The sequence below is a fragment of the Podarcis erhardii genome, assembly GCF_964252035.2.
Source record: "Podarcis erhardii genome assembly, chromosome: 4".
Lineage (NCBI taxonomy): Eukaryota > Metazoa > Chordata > Lepidosauria > Squamata > Lacertidae > Podarcis > Podarcis erhardii.
The window spans coordinates 56,058,145-56,078,949 of record NC_138508.1 but is presented as its reverse complement, the minus strand read 5'-3'; the positions used below and the strand labels follow the sequence as shown (position 1 = coordinate 56,078,949).

The following is a 20,805-nucleotide window of genomic DNA, read 5'->3' as shown; positions in this document are numbered from 1 at the left end:
CTGTTTTATTTCTATTATCTTCATAAACTTTCCTCTTAGTATCCATAAAGTAATAATTTATAAAATAGAATACAGTGGGACCTCAGGTTATGAACTTAATTTGTTCCGGAGGTCCGTTCTTAGCCCGAAACCGTTCTTAACCTGAGGTGTGCTTTTGCTAATGAGGCCTCCCACTGCTGGCGTGCCACCAGTGCTTGATTTCCATTCTCATCCTGGGGCAAAGTTCTCAATCCAAGGTGCTGCTTCCGGGTTAGTGGAGTTTGTAACCCAAAGTGTTTGTAGCACGAGGTACTACTGTAATAGAATAGTACAGTTGGAAGGGACCACAAGGGTCATCTAGTCCAACCCCCTGCAATGCAGGAATCTTTTTGCCCAATGTGGGGCTTGAACCCATGACCATGATTAAAAGTCTCATGCTCTACCAACAGTAATTAGAGAGAACAAATTTTGTTGGCTTTGTTTGCTTTGCTAGTTGAGTGACATCTTTCATGCCTTTTTCTGGAGAATAGGATTATTAATGATTTTTCTGTAGACCTCCAGTGCTTTTAGATATCAGGAGTAGCTCCCCCTCCCAATACTTATTTACTTTTGAGGACTGAAACAGAAAGGGACAACTGTTAAGGAGGATTTATCTAGAGTTTTGTGGCATAATATTACCTGACTTTAGGTCTGCCTCAAAGGTTCTGAAGATTATGTTTGATTTCAGGGTGATTTTCTTGGTAGGGTACAATTTCTATAAGAAAAATGTTACTATATGTCTAATATATATTTTCTGTGTTTGCAATGAGAGATGTGCAGAGCAATGCAATATTTACATTATGCTAGAGCATTATGCTCGCGACGGGACGACAAAAAGAGAGGGCTGGAGGCTGGCGCCACAGCAATTCAGGCTGCTGTACACGCGCCCTTGAAGGCACCTGGTTGGGTGCCTGGCCGAGGGCGTGGGCGCCAGCCAGGTGAGTGGGAGGCACAGGGCAAACGCCCCCCTGCTTGAGGCGGAGTCCGGCTCCCGGCCACAACCACTCCCCTCTCTTGCAGGGAGGAGAGTCTTTTACATTATGCTAGAGAGAGATTACCACTATGCTGGCAAATAGGCTCCTACATCCAATGTGTGATTGGCTCGGGATGGAAGGGGAAAACCATGGAAATGGCCACCTGAGCTGGACCCACCTCACTGATCACCCCACCCCACAAACTGTCCTGCATCAGCCAATGCCATGCAGGCCATAACCAACAGCGAGAGACTGGCAAACAAGGACCAAAACCCTCTCTTTCATCTTGAGAGGTAAAGGTAAAGGGACCCCTGACCATTAGGTCCAGTCGTGACCGACTCTGGGGTTGTGGTGCTGATCTCGCTTTATTGGCCGAGGGAGCCGGCGTACAGCTTCCAGGTCATGTGGCCAACATGACTAAGCCGCTTCTGGAGAACCAGAACAGCTCACGGAAACGCCGTTTACCTTCCCGCCTATTTATCTACTTGCACTTTGACGTGCTTTCGAACTGCTAGGTTGGCAAGACAGGGACCGAGCAACGGGAGCTCACCCCGTCAAGGGGATTTGAACCGCCGACCTTCTGATCGGCAGGTCCTAGGTTCTGTGGTTTAACCCACAGCGCCACCCACGTCCCTTCCATCTTGAGAACTATCACACAAAATTGTGCCACAATAACTTCAATAGCATGCACTTTGGAATGGTCTGATCTGCCATGTTGATTCAAAATAATGGGAAATATTAGTTAAATTACTTTTGTTCACAGTTCATTGAACACCTACAGTTCACCTTCCCAGCCCCTGTTCATACAGAATGGATTGTGCCTGTGATTAAGGAAACACATTTGTAGTTGTGCTTTGTATTATCACTGCTCATGGTGGAAAGGACTGTCCTATTGTTTCAACCTTTAATGGTAGTCTTAAGCTTGACATGCTACCACTGAGAACTTTGTGGATTATTATGAAAGTGCCATGGGTGGGACAGTGGTCCTTGTGTGCCACAACTGTGTCACATATATCAACTCATCTGCTGTGGCATTGCTGTCAACAGTTGGGTGCAACTTATGATGCTGTGCATTCCAAAGTCTGTGTTGCTATGTATAACACCAGTCTGTAAACTCCATTTGGACTTCTAATTGTATACTTCTATTTTTATTTTGAAAGTGTTGATATTGTTATTATATGCCTGATATTAAATTTTCAATTTTGTATGGATATAATATTGCCAATTCCATATATACATGTACATACATATATGTATAGTGAGACAGTTTCCAAGCATAGTGAAACTTCATACTCCACCTAGCATGGAAGAGTCCTGTGGACCAGCTGCTGCAGATGCATTGAACATCAGATTCAGATGCTCATCTGGTCGCCATTGAATTTAATGTCTGTAAAGGGTGATGAACATCCCTATCCAGTATCATTAGCTCCACACAGCAAAGCATGGCTGGAGGAGTTGGATTGGTGCCAATGAAATGTAATCAGAAATTCTTTGAAACTTGGAACTCTTAGGATATCCATTAGTCTGTGTTATCATGACACTTAAGAACTTGTAGAGTGACCTTTACTTTGCTTCAAAGCCAAAGCCCCACAACAGAGCAGATGGAAACTGTAGCCTTACTTAAATCAAACTGAAAACTGAGTCTCTACTAGCATAATCCTGGTCATGAGCGCCCCTAAATTCATTAGGGTTTACTCCATAGTAAGGACACATAAGATTGCAGCAGAATACATTTATTAGCTGGAACCAGAGGAAAACACACTATATGAATGAATCTCCTATGCAATTGGCAGTCTGAATATAACGCTGTGCGGGGAGTAATCAATTATGTATCATTTGTGGACTAAAAACAACAACATGCTAATCGTATTTGCTGAATTGATTTTCGTTCTGGATATGGGATGAATAAGTGAACTTGAGCTATTTCCGCTTCCACTTCTTGGACATCCCTAGCCATTTAATATCTGCTCTGATGTGGACATTTCCTAGGCAGGGAACTTCCCCTGCTGTGTTGTCTTAGATAGTGAGCACCCTTTCAAAGGACAAAGGAATTGACGAGCTGTATTTATACTTATGAAAATAATTAGCTTCAAGGCCTTAGATTTTACACGTCGAAAAGGAGAGAGATTCTATTGAAACTGGTTTAATCTCCTGGCAAGTGGAAATGATGTGAGGCCAAAATTATGCATTTGATCACTGTGAAGTATTTATAGATATTATTAAGATGTACTGTACTTGAGTCAAAATGAAAACAACACAGTAAAGTCCAGAAATCACAGCATTATTTATTGAGGATGACATGTTTTTCCAGCAGACATGGTTTAGGTGTGGACATAACATATTTTTATTTCTGCAATATATACTAGCATTTTATTAATTTTTAAATGGCAATGGGCAAAAACAGCCTTTTTTATATACCTCCTCCCATAATTTTTGTAATAAAATGAACACTTATTGAAAATATCTTTCCTTTTAAAATATTTGATGTTTGCACAGCTGTTATTTTTTCCCTTTTAAACTTCATTTTAAATGCAGGTGCCAACATCAAAAAATCCAAATAGAAATAAGGAGTTTATGCCAAAGAATAACATGGATAGAAAGCATGAAGTATTATAAATAAAAAGGATTCCAAAAATGTCAGTATTTCTAAGGCAGTTTGCTTCAAATATTATACAGGTTCTTCATAATGACACAAGTTTCAAAATAAAACTTTTATTGGTCAAATGGTTGCTATTTTGGTGGCTCAGAGAAGTATATATACGTATATATTTCCCCAGCCACTCTGGGTGGCTTACAGACACAAAGCATTATGTCTTTGCTCCAATAGCGACCCATTTCTGTAAACTGATAAGATAGCTTTAAGATAGGAGGAGTTCAAAAGTGGCTTGTTAGGTTGTGAGTTAGATCTAGGAAAGTGATTCCTTCCCCACAACAGATCCTGAGCTTCTGAGTCCAATCTGAGTCCAACCAACAATCTGAAGTATGTTACTAAATAACAGAGAAGTAAATAACAGCATTGCTGCATACAGTTACCTTGATCCAGAGACAGCAAGCCACACAGACTGACTGCTGTGCAGGACAGAGAGAAGGGAAACTGCAGTCATCTTTACAAAACATCACAGTACACTATTTGGAACTCTATAGGATTCTAAGTAGCTGCAAGGCACACAGCCTAGTTTGAGCCAAGTATTAGTAGGCATTTGTTTGAACCAGAGTTCTGTGTTCATTTTGCTTCATAGATGTTGACTAGCTGTAAGTAGGGATGGGGGAGAAATACCGTTCAATTCACAATTTCAGCTGAATTTGTTGAATTCACACTTTCTGGGACAATATGAGAACCGAAACACAGGCATCCTTTGAAAGTCACACTTACCTGAATTTTGTGACGTAGTTTTCCAACTGAGCAGTGCTTACAAAAATTCATGCATTAGGAGAAAGTGTACATAAAATGGATCTATTCATGAGAATTACATACAATATTAAATTATATTAGGAGACATCATTTGCAAAAATGTGTATGCTAATCAAAACTGAGTACAACAATGTGCTTATTAGGAGAAATTTGCACTAAAATGCTGTTGGATTTTGATGAGGCTTAAAAATAGCAACCTCAGATTGCTGCAGAAATGTGAAGAACTGCGTTTAAGAGTGGCAAAATAAGACACTGAAATTGAGTGAGGCTTGGAGGATGGTGACAAGAAAGAGGCCTGTTTGGTTGTGGCTCTCCAATTATGGAATGCTGCTCCCAGTAAGGCCTGACTGGGGCTGATCTTATTTTTTCATTGCCAGATTAAAACCTATCTCTATTCCCAGACACTTAGTGTTGTGGGACAGGCCAATAACATTAGCTTTTGGCTGGTAATTGTGAATTGGTATTATGCAAAATATGCTTTTATCCTGGTTTTATTACAGTTGTGCCTTTTAAGTATTTATGATGTTGTTTTATTTTGTTTAAATTGTTGTTATGATTTTGCTTTAATTTATTTTGTGTCTTTTTTAAAAAAACTGTAAGTCACTGTGGGACTAATTTTGTGTGAGGCATCTTCTAAATTAAATAATAAATGGGATGCAATTTATTGATCCCAGTAGAATTTATTTCTAAATAAATGGGTCAAGAATAGAAAAAGTACACAACTGAACAGAAGTGCAGTGCCCATTGGGTACAGTTTTAATTTGATCCAGCCTCTCTCTCTCTCTCTGGTGTGTGTGGTTGTGTGTGTATTCCCATGGGCTGTGTGGTTTCCCACTAGGAATGCACAAAATTCTTTAACCTCCATTTGGTATCACATTCGTGTATATGTGTATCCTGTAACAGGATAAGCATCAGAGATTAATCATTGGTGAACATTTTAGTACAGTATTGAGAGAGACATTTAACTCCTAAAATATGGAAAGCGGTCATTACAGTTAAATGTGTCAGATGTGACTCAAAGGTCTCCTTTCCTCTCCTCATTCTTTTAATTTCATTTTAACTACATTTGCAAGTGGTCAGGATTGAAGATATACACTTTGGGGATACTGAGCTTCTTAATGCTATTTTGGGAGATCCAGGAATAGCTGCACTGCATTTCATATGGATGCATAATCCAAGTTATATAGCTTTGAATAAGAATGTGGTCTTGGGGTGGGGGGAAGATAGATGAAAGGGTCTAATAATAACCTTTTACAGGTTGTTGCCTAAAGTTCCTACTGTAGGAGAATTGACTTTAGTATCATTTCCTCTCTTAAGATGTGAGGGTTAGAATATAAATAAAGCAATAGATTTATCTAACTTGTAGTGTGGAAATTTGACTTCTACGCACACATCCACATTCTGAACAAGGATTTACAGAGCATCTGCTACACAGATGTAGTCATTCAGTGAATCTGTAGGAGCACGGCAAGGTTGTGTAGCTGTATTCATTCACATACATAAATGAGAATACTACTGAGTGGCAATTCTCTATCACCTACCTGAAAAGTGTACTAACCATTTTTGAAGGAGCAAGGATTATCACTATTCACAGATATTGCAAAATGCTTTACTCTCTCCTTTTCAGATGATTCAGTATTTAGTTCACTGTTTATGTAGATATCCCCAAGAGGTTTAGTATGTCCTAAGACAATGTCTAGATGCAGACATGGTCTAGATGAGGGCTAATAAACAGTGAGTAACAAGATGGTGACCCCAGGGATGGATGGTGCCCAAGTCTGAAGATTGGGTTGTGTACCAACTCTGGATGAGATTGCGCTCCATCTGAAGGAGCAGGTACATAGTTTGGGGGTGCTCCTAGATGCATGGCTGTCACTAGAGGCCCAGGTGACTTCACTGATGAAGAGAGCATTTCCTAATAAGGCAATTTATCAACTTGCATTTTTGGGCCATCTGAATCTCACTCCCACCCCTCCATCCAGTTAGCCTGAGGAAATAGGCTTCTGTGTATGTGCATCCTCTTATGAACGAATGACAAGCATGGCACAGATCAGGTAGCTAGTACCTTTACCATCAACAGTAGAAGATTATGGATCACGACTCATGGTTCAGTTGGTAGAGGATGAGACTCTTGATCTCAGGGTCATGGGTTCGAGCCTCACATTGGGCAAGAGATGCCTGTAGTGCAGGGGATTGGACTAGGGACCCCTTCCAACTGTACAGTTCTATGATTCTAAAAATAGAGGTACTACTATTCCCAGTGGCGTAGCGTGGGGGGTGCAGGGGGGGCCGGCCGCACCGGGCGCAACATCTGGGGTTAGGGCAAATCCACGGGTTAGGGGGCGCAAATCCACGGGTTAGGGGGCGCAAATCCACGGGTTAGGGGGCGCAAATTACTTGCCTTGCCCCGGGTGCTGACAACCCACGCTACGCCACTGACTATTCCACAGCCTAAAAAGTAACAGGTGTCCCATCACCTTTCTACCAGAAGTCCCACCCCTTTTCTTAGTAGTCCCACCTTTTGATATAAATAATACAATCACTTGATAGAGGTAGCTGAAGCCCATGCCCATCCCTCTTAAAACAAGGGACTAGTATTGCTCATTTAGTACTTGCATGTCTATTTGCAGGCCCAGGTGTGCTTTAAAGGATGGGAACAAAATTGTACAGTATTACTTTTGTTCTCCAAGCTGAATTGTCATAAACTTTTCATGCTAATAATAGCTGAATTTGTATATGAATGCTTTCAGTTATGTTAATTCCCGCTGTAGTCTGAAATACTATCGGCCAGATTTGCCATGTCACCTGCTATTTGTGAGAGTTAGACCTAGGTCATTTCCTTTACGTGGAACAGATCTTTGTATTCCTGACAGGCAGGAACAAGGATCCACTTAGTGTTGTATGCATTATGGCTGTCTTCTCTCTAGTTTTTTTTTTTATTTCTGAGTAAACATGCATAGGATTGTGCTGATAGTTTGCCCCTTTTGGAAAACTGATTATTCGTTCTGAAGTCTTAACATCAAGCTCTTAACATGGTTGAAAAGATCTGATTGCTAATAGTAGGACGGCTTATTTGAGGAAGACTGGAATTTAGGCTTACAAATTTCTCTGTGGCTGTTAGAAAACTGTTAGAAAACTTTGAGTCTAATGTGATTCCAACTTAACCTCCTAAAGGCTAAGATCTTTGCTTGCATATTCTGGATGCAGGTCTCACAGATCTTTTTAAAAAATAAAAATTAGCCAATTAAAATAAACAGTTTCTTTTGAGTCTAAGAAAATGTCCCAGCACTAGTTCCTGGATCATCATTATCTTTTTTATTTTTCTGGAAGCAAAATATGACCATACAGTGTATCTGTAAAACAAAACTACCCAGTTTTGTTTTGATAGCACCTCTGCTTAAGGAAGGTCTTGGAAGGAAAGATTTTTCATCTCCTTCTCCACCATGCAAACCCCCATGACCTCTGAAAAGCTACACTGGGGTGGTGGTTGGAGGGACCCTATGTGAACTATGTGGGATTAGGCATGGTGATGGGTTGGTGGAAGGAGGGTGGGAACACTTCTTCCGCAAGCTTACTTAATGTATTCAAGGAGTCAAGCCCAATTTTGAGTAATTATGCCTTCCTCTTAGGATCCTAGTCACCCAGACCTGGAGAGAAGACCTCAAGAAGATTGCCTCCTACAGTTCTCTGTCTCCACTGAAGACGCAGAGAAACTGGGCCCAGTCCAAACCCAGTCCTAAGAGCCCCATCTCAGAGATGCCTTCCCTGGCCCCCCAATAACTGTATCCTGAGCCATTCCTTGATCCCTGATTCTCTCCATTGCTGTCTGGGTCTCAGGAACAAAAGCACAAGTGGACCGAATTTCACAGGATGAATGTGCTATAAACAGGGTCTATGTTGGGAGGACAAGTCTTCTCAGGAGGAGGAGATGAGACATATGTAAGCAACAAACCAACTGGAGGTAGTATACCCAACGGACAACCAGGCAGCAACACAGCTGATAACCAGGCAGAGGCTGTGACTATAGAAGTCTCCCAGTCTCCTCTGATCTTTGCAGGACCAACAGTTCCCTTCCCTGATTGATGTGAAAGCTCTGACTAAATTGTTGACTCTGGCTTCTAGTCTCCATATTCCATCTCACATTTTCCAGGCAGGCCCACTGACCCTCCAGAGGAGCTTTTTGGAGAGTCAGGTAGTTGTATTGGGAAGGAAGGGATGATATGTTTTCCTTTGGTGAACTTCCTTAACTCACCTTAGGATGCAAACCAGTGTGCTGTTCATTTTTTAAATAATTTTTTTATTAAGATTTTAAAGGTTACAGAGAAAAGAAAAAAAGAAGAAAAAAGAAAAAATATATATAACAATCAAAAAAGAAAAAGAAAAAACAATACCTATAAAAAAGAACATCATCAAAAAACAGAAAAAAGAAAAAGAAATAAAAAACAAATCCAACCTTTAAATCACTTACTTACATTCACTTATTTCCTTGACTTCCGCACACCTCCCATTTTTGTATTCTAATTCAGTTAAATATTCCAGCAAATCCTTCCAACTTTGTTTTTATCCTAGTAATTTATCTTAACATACTGTAATTTTACATTCTCTCTTTCACCAATTCATTTTTACTTAATCCTTTAAATCCTTTCTGCTAAGACCACATAATTTCCCCCCCAACATCTTTCTAACATTCCTTAATTTTACACCAGTGTGCTGTTCAGAGGTACCACTGTTGCTCCACCTGAAAATGGTTTCAGTTGTTCCCTTTGTAGTGATTTCAAACCTGTTTGCAGAAGTTTCCAATAACTCCGGCTTTCCCTTTTATGCAGGCTCTGAAGAGCTCTGAGATTTTCAGAGAGATTTTCAGTAGCTTGCAGCACCAACTGTCACTTCCAATAGCTTCTCTATTGATTTTCTTTCAGTGTTCACTGGTTAACATAGCAACCACTGTTACTCATCCAGCTGCCTCCCTCTCACAGGGGTGGGCATGCTCAATTGTGTCTGAAGCCAGGGTTGATGTCATAGTACTGGCAAAACTTGAGGTTTTTCAGAATATTTTCCTCCTAGTGGGCAACTTCTGCCCCAACCTTTTTTTCTTTTCGTTTTTGGTTGCTTATGAGGAGAGAACAGAAAGTGTAGATAGGGAGACCATGAAATAAGCACTCATTTTTAGGCTCACGTGGCTTATTGTGTTTGAGACAGAAACTATTTCATGCAAAGTACCCTTGTTTAGGTTTGCATAATATGCCAATTTATGACAAATTAGTCCATTTACAGCCACAAATTATGTATTTTATGACTGTGAAGTTAAGAAAGCCAATAATAATCTGGCCCAGGGAATTTCTGGCATTCTATCAAGAGCACATATAATATATCTGAGTTCCCGGGGGTTTGTGTAATGGCAAAGTCTGAGTCAGATGAGTACCAGTTTCAGTGGGACTCTGGGTGCAGACCATCAGTTGTGTTGTTTCATGTGTTTCATTCATTCTAGAAGGACTTATCTGAGGCTCTCTAATGTGTGTGGGGAGATGTCTAATCCTTTCCGTACACACCATTTTTTCAGCCACCCACTCCTTATACAAAGGTGGCAATTAACCCTCTTGATGGAATGGTAAATGGACCTGCCCATTCACCATAGCTGGGCTTTAGCAGTTTGCAGAGCAGAGGTTTCAGTCAGGAAAATAATGTGGGAAGAAAAGGTAAAACAGCCCTCTTCTCCTATTGCGACAGCATCATTGTTTTGGTCCCGTTTGATCCCTGCGTATGTACGCTTTTCAGGGTTTTTCTCTTCATTTTGAATAGCTTGAGAGGTCTAGCTATTATCTCCCAGGTTCTGTGTAGTTTGGCCATGTGATTCTAATATTTGATCCTACTGGTTGTTGTCATAGCAGCTTATAGGAGCAGGCTATTAGAGCAATCATATAAACATATTGTTAAACACTACCCCAGTCTCCGAATGGTGAGATATTCCAGGGGTTGCAGGTGCTCACCCAGGGTTTGGTTTCTCAGAATGAGGGACAGTGGAGACTGTGGTGTCTTTATGGTATGTGGCTTATTTACACATATAAAACCTGAGTCTACAGTGGAGGGGCTCACAGCATTAACAACCCAAGGAGGTCTTGCTTCTCCCACAGCCACAGTCTTGGATTCAAGCAAAGATCAGGCATGGCTCTGTCTCTCTGGCTTCTCAGCCTGCCTCCTCCTCCTTCTACTTATAGCTCAAACACCTCAACTCTTGCCTTTGTTCTTTCGAACTAACTAACTGTTGAGGGAGTGGGGCTCCCACCCATTTGGCTTCTGCCATAGAGCCATTTCCTTTGTTAACTTATTTAGGGGGTCATTACCAGGAAACTTTTCTAGCTATGCCAGCAATTGAACCTTTGTTGGATCCAGGAATTAGAAGGGACTCAGGCATACAGCTTACCCCACTGAAACTATTAAAACTCATCAAACACATGTTTTCCAGGTGACCTAGGCAAAGTTTCAGGAAGCTCAGCAACTTTCATTAGGCTAAGACAGGTTTGTAGGGACATGGTTATTTATAGTAATAAAGGTAGGAATGAATTTCTTATGAACTGAGTTGATTTTTTAAAAAAAAGATATTTAGAAAATTAATTATATGTACCTAATAATAGTGTGCATTATTCATCTGCGGCAATATTTGCACATAGTGTGATGACAAAAATAAGCAATTGTTCATTATTAGGATTTTCTTTGTCACATTGTCACATTTTTTTCCAGTGGCTATAAAAATGTTCCACACAACCAAGAAAGTGAAATAAAAACCACACAGAAGTGTGTCTAGATCCTCTTTCAGCAGCGTTTTGGCATCATCTGTCAAGTCTGGCATTTTCCAATTCATAAACTCTAATATTTTAATGTATGACATTTAAAGAGCTAAAAATAATCACTCTGCAAGAAAAGAACAATGGATAATGTTGTTTAAATCCAGAAAAGATTTTGCAGTTAAAAAATAAATTTGGCTAATTTGTGAAGCAATCAATCATTAGAAAAGTAAGACCATAATTTTTGTGTGAAATTTTATATACCCAAAGAAGTCACACCAGTGGTCATATAAGCGGGATTTTTGCCTGCACAGTGAATGATTGTCTAGGTCTTAAAAACTGTGTTTCCTTTATTCTTTGGGATTAGGTTTGGGTCTCTTAAGTAAAAGAGAATTCTTTAAAGATATAAGACTTTGTCACAATAAAATACTTTGTTTATTATTTTATTTAGAATGTTTACAAACAGGATAATATTTAGAAAAATCTCAAAGCAATATATATGAAATAAAAAAAATACAATACATGATACAGTAAAATAGGTCCAACAGGATACTCAAGTGTCAGTGGCAACCATAGCCAAAATGTAAACAACAACAAAAAAAGGTTTAAGCAGGCTGAAAACACTGAAAATACAAAAATGCTTACCAAGTTTAGGGAGGCAGAATAGTCTATAGAATAGGAGCCATGGCAGTAAAAGCTGTGCTCCAACTAGCCACCAAATGAATCTGTGGAGCACACGGCACCACCAGGAAGGTCTCATCTGACAATCCCAGTAATTGAATCCATCTATGGGGAGAAGGCAATCTCTTAGGGGTCTTGGTACCAAGTGTGCATGCACACGAAAGCTCATACCAAGAACTAACGTAGTTGGTCTTTAAGGTGCTACTGGAAGGAATTTGTTTTGTTTTGGTACCAAGTTGTTTGTAAAGGTAAAAGTAAAGGGACCCCTGACCATTAGGTCCAGTCGTGGCCAACTCTGGGGTTGCGGCGCTCATCTCGCTTTATTGGCCGAGGGAGCCAGCGTACAGCTTCCGGGTCATGTAGCCAGCATGACTAAGCCACTTCTGGCGAATCAGAGTAGCACACGGAAACACCGCTTACCTTCCCGCCGGAGCGGTACCTATTTATTTACTTGCACTTTTTGATGTGCTTTCAAACTGCTAGGTTGGCAGGAGCTGGGACCGGGCAACGGGAGCTCACCCCGTCGCAGGGATTCGAACCGCCGACCTTCTGATCTGCAAGCCCTAGGCTCTGTGGTTTAACCCACAGAGCCACCCGTGTCCCTCACCAAGTTGTTTAGGGCTTTGTAAAGTAAGAAAAACTTCAACTTTGCCAGGTAGCATATTGGCAGTCAGTGCAATTCTTTTAATAAGTCATTACCCGTGAGTCTTTCTGTTATTTGCTCTGTACCAGCTTCAGCTTCTAGATCGATATTAAGGACACCCCTCCATTGTCTCTTGACCTTAAGGACATGGACTATGTATGTAGAGACAGCAACAATATATCATTCCCCATAGCACCAGCTGATTACCCTCCCACTAAGCTCAGACATCTTAGCTTCTGATACTGTACACTTCATCCCTGGCTGGCCCCCTGAACACCTTCCAGGCCCCGCCCACCCCTTACAACTTACAAGTCCTCTTCGCACCCTTCTTGAGTGTTTTCCTGGGCAGAAAGGTGTTCTTCAACACTGACAATGCTTCCTATTTGCTTGGAAGATAGAATGGATGGGTGGGTATGCATAGAAACTTGTTGTTAATTAAATGTATTTCCCTCTCCAGCTTCCAAAGGATCCCATATGTGCATTTTTATGCACACTTTAATCTAGTATATACATTTTTCTATCCATTAGTTGGCTGAATAACTGCATTGCAAAAGAGGAGTGAATTTCAAAAGATGTCTGTGTTTCAGTTCACTTTTAGAAAGTGCAAATTAGGTTGATTCACCTTTAAATGAACTGAATTTAATTTCTCCTCCATCCCCAGCTGTCATTGGCCTGCATCTCACCCATGTGTTTCCCTGGTAAAAGAAGAACATGATGTACCTCCAAATCATTGCTAGAGGGTAGGATACTGACATCATTTCACACTGGGGAATGCTTGAGGGAGGTTTTGGTTTCTTGAACCCCTTAACCATACACCTGTGATTTTCACAGTATTTTTGATCCTCCTGAATGTGTTTTTTCTGCCAGTGAGTGAATGAATTATTGTATTATTCTTTGGAAGAAGATAATTGTTTCTAATTTATAAAGTGCTTAGCACAATATTTAGAGAGCTGGCATTTGGGTGTTGGTGGAAATACCTATTTCTCATTATTCTATTACCTCCTAGTACCCCTGCTTCACACATTACAGCACAGATAAGCTGAATCTGGTTAGTTGTCAAGGCATGACTACAGACAATTTATGAATTGTCTTGAGTTATATCAATGGATAAATTAAAAAGAAAAGAAGAGAATGAGCCCAGCAACTTCAGAATTCTGTAAATGGCATGCCAATGTAATTGATATAATCAATATTGATTTTAATAATTCTATGTATGTAGAGCAGTTAGGTTATAAATGGTCTTATATTTCTCTACAAAGTATATTTTTAAAAAAATCTTGTACTGACACGACTCTATCTTCTTGGCTCTACAGTTGCCTTGGGGTCTGACCTTCTGGTACATACGCTGGCTGTTAAAGGACATGATTCAAACTGTCCCAGATCCAGTAGCTCATATCAAGGTAAATTTCATGTTTGCTTTCAGGTCTCTTGACAGCTGATTATGCATTAGCTAAATGTCTATCCAAAAGTGGCTATGGCAAGAGAAGGCCAGTGTAACGAGATTGGGGAGATACTACACAGCTTCTGCTCCTCTTCCTGCTTACCACTAGAGCTTCTTCTATATCTAATTTGTTCGGGGAGCTAGCTAGGACCTTCTGCCTTAGAACTTGCCACCCACTGTGTCAGGGAAAGATCAAAGAAGGCCAAGTGGCTCTCTATGCTACATAAAAGTGTCTAATTTTCTCAAGTTGCTCGTGGTGGCCTTGGCATTCTTTGAGTTTAATGCAGGTGGGAAAATACAATGAGATAAGAAGTTGAGGTAGCTCTGGACTTGCTATGCATATATTTATTTCCCTTCAATAGTGATGGAGCCTCCCAACAACTGCAGCTTATCTGGATGGTGGTGGGATGGGGAAAGGTGGCTGCAAAATTAGAGGTGCACAGATGCACCACTGGGATGAATCTAGTGCTCCTGCTGATGGATCCATGCAGCCCCAATCTTGCTACTCCTGCAATCCATGCAGCCTTGCCCCACCACAGTGTGGTCCAGGTAGTCTACAGCCATGCTAGTGTCTGGAGGGCATTTCCGTCCCACCACACACCAGCCATTCTCCAGTCCTTCCATCATGCTGGCTTGTAACAAAGAGACAAAAGTGGGGAATGAGCTTTTTTAAAAAACAACAACCAAAAAACAAAAACAACCCAAAACAAACAGGCATGGAACACAACTAACATGGTTTTATCTTCCAAAGCTGTCCCTTAACAAGTGTTTTGAACTATTAAGTCTTTTTTCCCAGAAAGTGTGGAAGTTCCAGAAGTTTAGATAGGGTATCAGTTAAGTAAACCTCACAGAAAACTCCTGTCTGTGCTTTAGTTTGGTAATATTCAAATTGCTAATCCCTATAGATTGAATACAATATTTGCAAACCATTTCACCGCCTACTAGAGTCACTGATTGAATTTGCACATTTGAGTGAGATTTAGAAGATGTTCAAGATGTAGGTCAGGCCAGGCTGCAATTGAAAAAGAAAAATCACTGAGCATTCCTGCCACAAACACCAGTAGGGTTTGTATTTTAGGCAACTTACTTGATCTCAGGCAAATGGTGGGAGCCATGAACAATAGGAATTTTCTTAAGGGTGGGTATGCACTACATTTTGTTGCAGGTCCTGCTTTTGCATTTCCTAATAAAACATGATTCCATTGTCATTTTGCTGCACATTCCTGCATTGTGTCTTCCTTGTGTAATAAGGCGCAGCCTGTAAAGTTACAGATACCACTAGAGAAATATTGTGAAAATGTAATAGTGTGATTAAAGCCCATCAGTACAGATTGAATTGAATTTCCTCTCCCTTCTTTGTATTCTTTTCATATTGTAGTGCTGAATGTTTGAATGAGTGCATAGCCCTGGTAGGTCTAAACACAATGACTTCTCCTATAAAGTGGAAATCTATGTGCTTTTATGTAACATGCATTTTAAAAAACGAGTACTTCCACGTGTTTATAAAACACCCAGCATGCTAGATCCTATTCACTTACTTGGAGATTGTATCACTACAGCTTTTTGAATGAAGATTGGGTTGCTTGTACTGAATCAAGATGTGCATTTTAACAGGGTTTGATTTTGCTAGTAAAGTATGGGATCAAACACAAAGGCAGTTTAATGGAAGAACTGTATGCCTGTTAGAAAAGGAAAGGCTTTGCCATTAGCGTATCTATTTTTCCTTTGAACTTCATTCTTAAAAAGGTAACCAAACCAGAAAATTTCCTAAACTTTTCATAATGAGAAAGAAGACTATAAATGTTTTTGGAAAGGTCAGAACTTGCCTTATTCCTTTTGCAAGTGCAATTCTAATTGCAGTTTATGTTGGCTTTCATGTGACTATTTTGTTCTACTGTTCATTAAAAACAAGGAACAAGTAGTGGTAACTATAGAAACACGTTGTACTAATGATAATTCAATGTGATGTTGTTCATTTGTAAAAAGAAGGCAAGTTGTACCAAGTTCTATTTTCAGTGATTTGGTGTGGAAAATACTTTTTTTTAATGGTACTTTTAGAGAGAAGCAATGCTCAGCATATAGCTAGTCTCTATCATTTGACCCTTCCTTTAGCTTTCTGTGTAAAGGAGGTTTGGTTTGGTTGATAATGCTATTGCTTAACCACTCTAGTTATCCTAGGTGCACATGGAAATTTCAGATTTCATTGAATTGAACAGGGCTTACATCTAAGTGAATATGTTCAGAATTGTGTTGTTGGATGAGCTTGGTTCTCAGCAGGTAAAATGGATCCTTGTATTGGCAGTTTAAGAAATGGAACTGTCCCATGACTTGCTGTGAAGACAAGTCAAGGAATACAGAGTGCTTTGCTGCTTTGAGTCCAAAAGGATTCCATTTGGTTTGTGGGTAATAAGACAAGAGGAAATGGAGAACATTCATTGTGCCAGGTTCTGATATTTAGCTTTAATGAACAATTCTCAAGAATTGTGTTTGAGGGACTGGGGTAATGAAGATATATATTACCTTAGGTTGTAATCAGCTTCATTTACTCAAAGTTAAATTAATGGACCAAGTTATATTTATTAAGTTCAATGGATTTGAACTCTGAATAAAACTTAGTCAAATGTTATCTCCTGTAATTAACTGTGTATATGGGTTTTCTACCAAATTATGGACTCCTGGAATATCTCAGAGGCTAGCTACTTCTGTGATAGGAAAACCTAGCAATATGCAATTTTTCAAATCACAGTAGTTGTTGGTGCAAACTTTTTTAAATCTATCCCCTTTAGATGTTAACTTGAATCACACAAGGGGGGAGAGGGGGGGGAGATTTGAGCAGCTACAAGAGCCATTATATTGTTGAACAGTGAACATATGAGAAGTTACTGTATTTTGTTACCAACCAGTCATTAAAAATATTTAATTCCTCGTTTTGAATTCTGACCCAGATACTCAGTAGTACTACTGTTACTAGTATTATTATTATTATTATTATTATTATTATTATTATTATTAAGTTCTTATAACATGACAAGTGTGTTCATCACCTGAATAAGTTTGTTGAAGGCTTTAACAGATTTGGTAGGTTAGATTGCTAAATAATAGTATGGTTGCAGGATTGGCCCAGGATGTTTTGCCTCTTGAGGCAAAAAAGAAAATGCTGCCCCCCACTTCCTCCTCCTCTGCAGCCCCCTGCCTCCTCCTCTTCTGCATCCTTCCATTGCTGACACCATTTCCCCTCCAAACTCCCCTCCCCTCCCCTGAAGGTGGTGGGGGAACAAAAGGAGGCTTGAGAGAAGCGGGTGTCAGAAGAGGCAGTGGCAGTTGCAGCAGTGGCAGTGAGTGGTATGCTTCTTGGAGACCAGAGCTGCCACTTGAGGCAACTGTCTCCCCTGAGCTCATGGGTAGGCCAGCCCTGCTCAACTGAGTGATTTATTTAGTTATAAACCATTTATATTTTGTGTTGTCAGTTTTGTATATGTATAGTACAGAAGCACAATATTTATTGCTGAGAATGAACACTGGAATATTGATTTTTGGACCCTTTTGAAAGAGCAGAAGGGGCAGCCTGGTCATCGTTTTGTTTCTGACACCCCTGCCTCTGACCTCATGCCATTCTGGGCCATTGGAAGGGAAAAATGGTGTCCACTAGAAAAATATTGAGAGAAAATTAAGCAAAGTGGCTTTTTTCTTGCAGGATGATAAAAAGAAAAAAATCTCAGGTTTCATCACAAGAATGCCTTACAAGAAATTTCAGCTCAGCTCTACTTCATTTATCTTTGATTTATTTAAAAGTCACACTTTTTTTAAACTGTTTTTTTAAGTTAATTATGGGTCTATTTTCTCTCCAAGATAAAATCAGTTATGGATCACCATATGGCAAACTGACTTTCTTTATATGACAACTTGTGTAGCATATACTTTTTTTTTTTTATTTGCTGTCTTCTTTGCTTTTATGAGTAGCAGAATAAAAAGTTTGCAGTATCTAACCCTATTCATTGAGTTCAATGGCACTTACTCCCAGGTCTAGATATCCATATTTTTAAGCTAAATAAAATGTGCTCAAACTTGACTGATACTGACATGGTTAATTCTGAATACTTATGGAAATAAGAAACATGGGGGGAAATCAGGGTTGCTCATAAATATGCAGAAATTGTTATGCAATCAAATTTTTCATCATAGCAAACAAGTTAAAATGTGTGTCGTTCACATTTATTTTGCTTTTAAATTTTTTTTCGGTTCTGTGGATTGATGGAATTTTTAGTGAAATTATAAGAAGGAAATTCTTGAATGCCATTCTTTCTTCTCTCTGTGTGTCAATTAAGAGAGAAAAAACCAGTACAAAACTCATTGGTTTTTATTTAAGAAGAAGAAGAAGAAGTGAGAAAGAACCTTTTCTTTGTTTTATAAGTCAGGATTTCTGAACAAATCCAAAAATCATTGCCAGCAGCCAGATGGAGAACAGTGCTAATGATGTGTTCAAAGGGCAACATGTTACTTTAATCTTCCCCCTGAATTTGATATGAGTTCGTTTATAGATTTTAATGATTTCTATTAAATATCCAGGGCTGGTGAGCATCCCCCTCATCCCTTTCCCTGGCCTCCCACTGCTATCTATACAGGAATGGAGGAGCTGAGCTACCACACTAGGTTTCATCTTTACTATGGGTGCTGGCATACCATTTAGAAAGCTGCAGAGAAATGCATTCCAAAAGTTTGATGTCTTCCACTGTCCTGTCTATAATAAATGGCTAAGCTTTCTGTTTTTTATGTCCTTATAAATGGTCTTTTTCTTAAAAAAAAAAAGAGAGAGAGAGAGAGAGAGAAAAGAAAAGAAATGATGTTCTGAATTTGTCCCTGCTTACTTGCATCAATTAGTTGTGGCTGAAATTATCTTTTTTTGTATCTATAAACATCTTTTATAGATTGAAGGAATCTTAGATTTTCATATGGGCTTTTGTTTTTACATTTCCCACTCAGTGAGCCAGTTCGTATGCTTGCCCAACATTGCAACCAATAATTTGCTGTTCTGAACAGGCCTCATAACAACAAACGGAGTAAAAGCTTTCCTACCAGAGCTGATTTTACAGCAGCCCAACAAGTCACAATACTTTTCTGTTTAGAAACACATGTGAGGGACCTCACTGCCATAGGTATAGTTTTGGAGTAGGATTGGATGAATGGTGCAGAGAACTGGTTGGCCAGAGAAGAGAACATAAATGAATTCTAAAACGTGTGCAGGGCTGTCTTAAGCATATGTGGTGCCGGGGTGCAAAGATCCCCCCCGCCCCCCCGGATGCCCAGTCCCAGGCGCGCAGAAGGGCAGAGCCGGCTGGTCGCCTCAGCGTCTCACTGGCTCAGTCGCCCCTGAACTCACGGCTCAGAGCCTGCCGTAGCAGAAGAGCCCACCGTGGCACTCCGACCAATGGGCAGGCTCTTCCCCGGACTCAACTCTTGGGCCCCGGACTCTCGGCCTGGTCACCCTGAGAGCCCGGTGCCCGGGTGCCCTGCATCCCTAGCGCCTGTGGGTAAGACGGCCCTGAACGTGTGGCTTTGAGATTCTGAAGAGAATTTTTTAAAAAATGCTTGATACATGGGAGTGATTGGCTCCAGTTGCCACAATGGACAAACCTCCACTGAAGCGGCCATTACAGATTCCTTCCCATCCTCCGTAACGCCATACCCTCCAAGTGTCCCTATTTTTCAGGCACAGTCCTGGATTACAAAAGCCACCCCAGTTTCTGATTTCATCCTGGAATGTCCCTATTTCCCGCACCACTGCCACTGAGCACAGAGAGGAGGATGAACTGGTGGTTGTCCTGAGTGCAGCGGCAGCAGTGGTGGCTGCAAGAGAGCGTCCCATTACCTTTCCATGGCCTCTCCATGACTGCTGCTGCCAGACTCCTCCCTTAGGCGTATCATATTGGCTGCTGGAGAGCAGGCCAGGAGAAGCTGCCACCACTGAGGTACAGTCTCATGTGAGGCGCCAGCCCTGAGGTTCAGGCAGAGACAAGGCTACCCTGGGCAGGAAGAAATGGGGAGCAGAGCGCAAGGAGTCTGGATTTTTAAAAAATACCTTGTGTGTCCATGTCCAATCATGCCCCTTTCTAAAATTTATTCATTGGTGTTTCTCTTTTTGTAAATCTACCAAAGAACCGTGGAGGGTGCATGCGGTGGCAGAAATGCTCTGCTGGGGGTGGGTTGCGAAGGGTCAGTTGGGGGAGAGTAAGAAATGTCCCTATTTTCACCTGAGGAATGTTGGAGAGTATGTAATGCCTGATTGACCAACTTTCATTGTTCAGAAGCAGGAAGCAGGTTGCATTCCCGTGTCTTGCATGGATTTTGGTCAGAGCTCTTAATCCTCATGAAACTTCAGGTGACTAGGCCCAAAAGCATTGTAATGTTGCTAAGCCTAACCCAGAGTGAGAGAGACAGTTCCACATCTCTTGACAAACTCACGCTTTACCAGTGGCGTAGCGTGGGGGGTGCAGGGGGGCCGGCCGCACCGGGCGCAGCATCTGGGGGTTAGGGTTAGGGGGCGCAAATCCACGGGTTAGGGGGCGCAAATCCACGGGTTAGGGGGTGCAAATTACTTGCCTTGCCCCGGGTGCTGACAACCCACGCTACGCCACTGCGCTTTACAAGCAAATCCTGTGGGAGAACAAGGAACTCTTGTTGCTGCTGCATCTAGTGATAGCTGTAGTAATGACTGTTTTGCTTTGTGATTTATTTATTTTTGCATGCTCAATGATATTCTTGTATTTATTTTATTTTATTTTAATATTCATAAAAGTGATGTATGAAACATATGACCAGCCTAGCACAGTGTATATGTTCTTGTGGAAATAACCAGA

At 40.7% G+C, this 20,805-nt stretch overlaps 1 protein-coding gene across 5 annotated transcripts in view; it reads left to right on the top strand.

Moving 5' to 3' along the window:
- The window catches only part of ERG (ETS transcription factor ERG), a 113,383-nt gene that overhangs the window by 24,816 nt on the left and 67,762 nt on the right, over positions 1–20,805 (top strand). For 4 of the 5 annotated variants that reach the window (XM_081859888.1, XM_081859891.1, XM_081859889.1 and 1 more), the window contains exon 2: positions 13,824–13,910. In XM_081859888.1, the coding sequence (XP_081716014.1) occupies positions 13,872–13,910 (39 nt within the window). In that variant the 5' untranslated portion in view covers positions 13,824–13,871. Of the gene's footprint in view, positions 1–13,171; positions 13,251–13,823; positions 13,911–20,805 lie in introns of all 5 variants that reach the window. The other variant, XM_081859887.1, reaches the window with a different exon arrangement.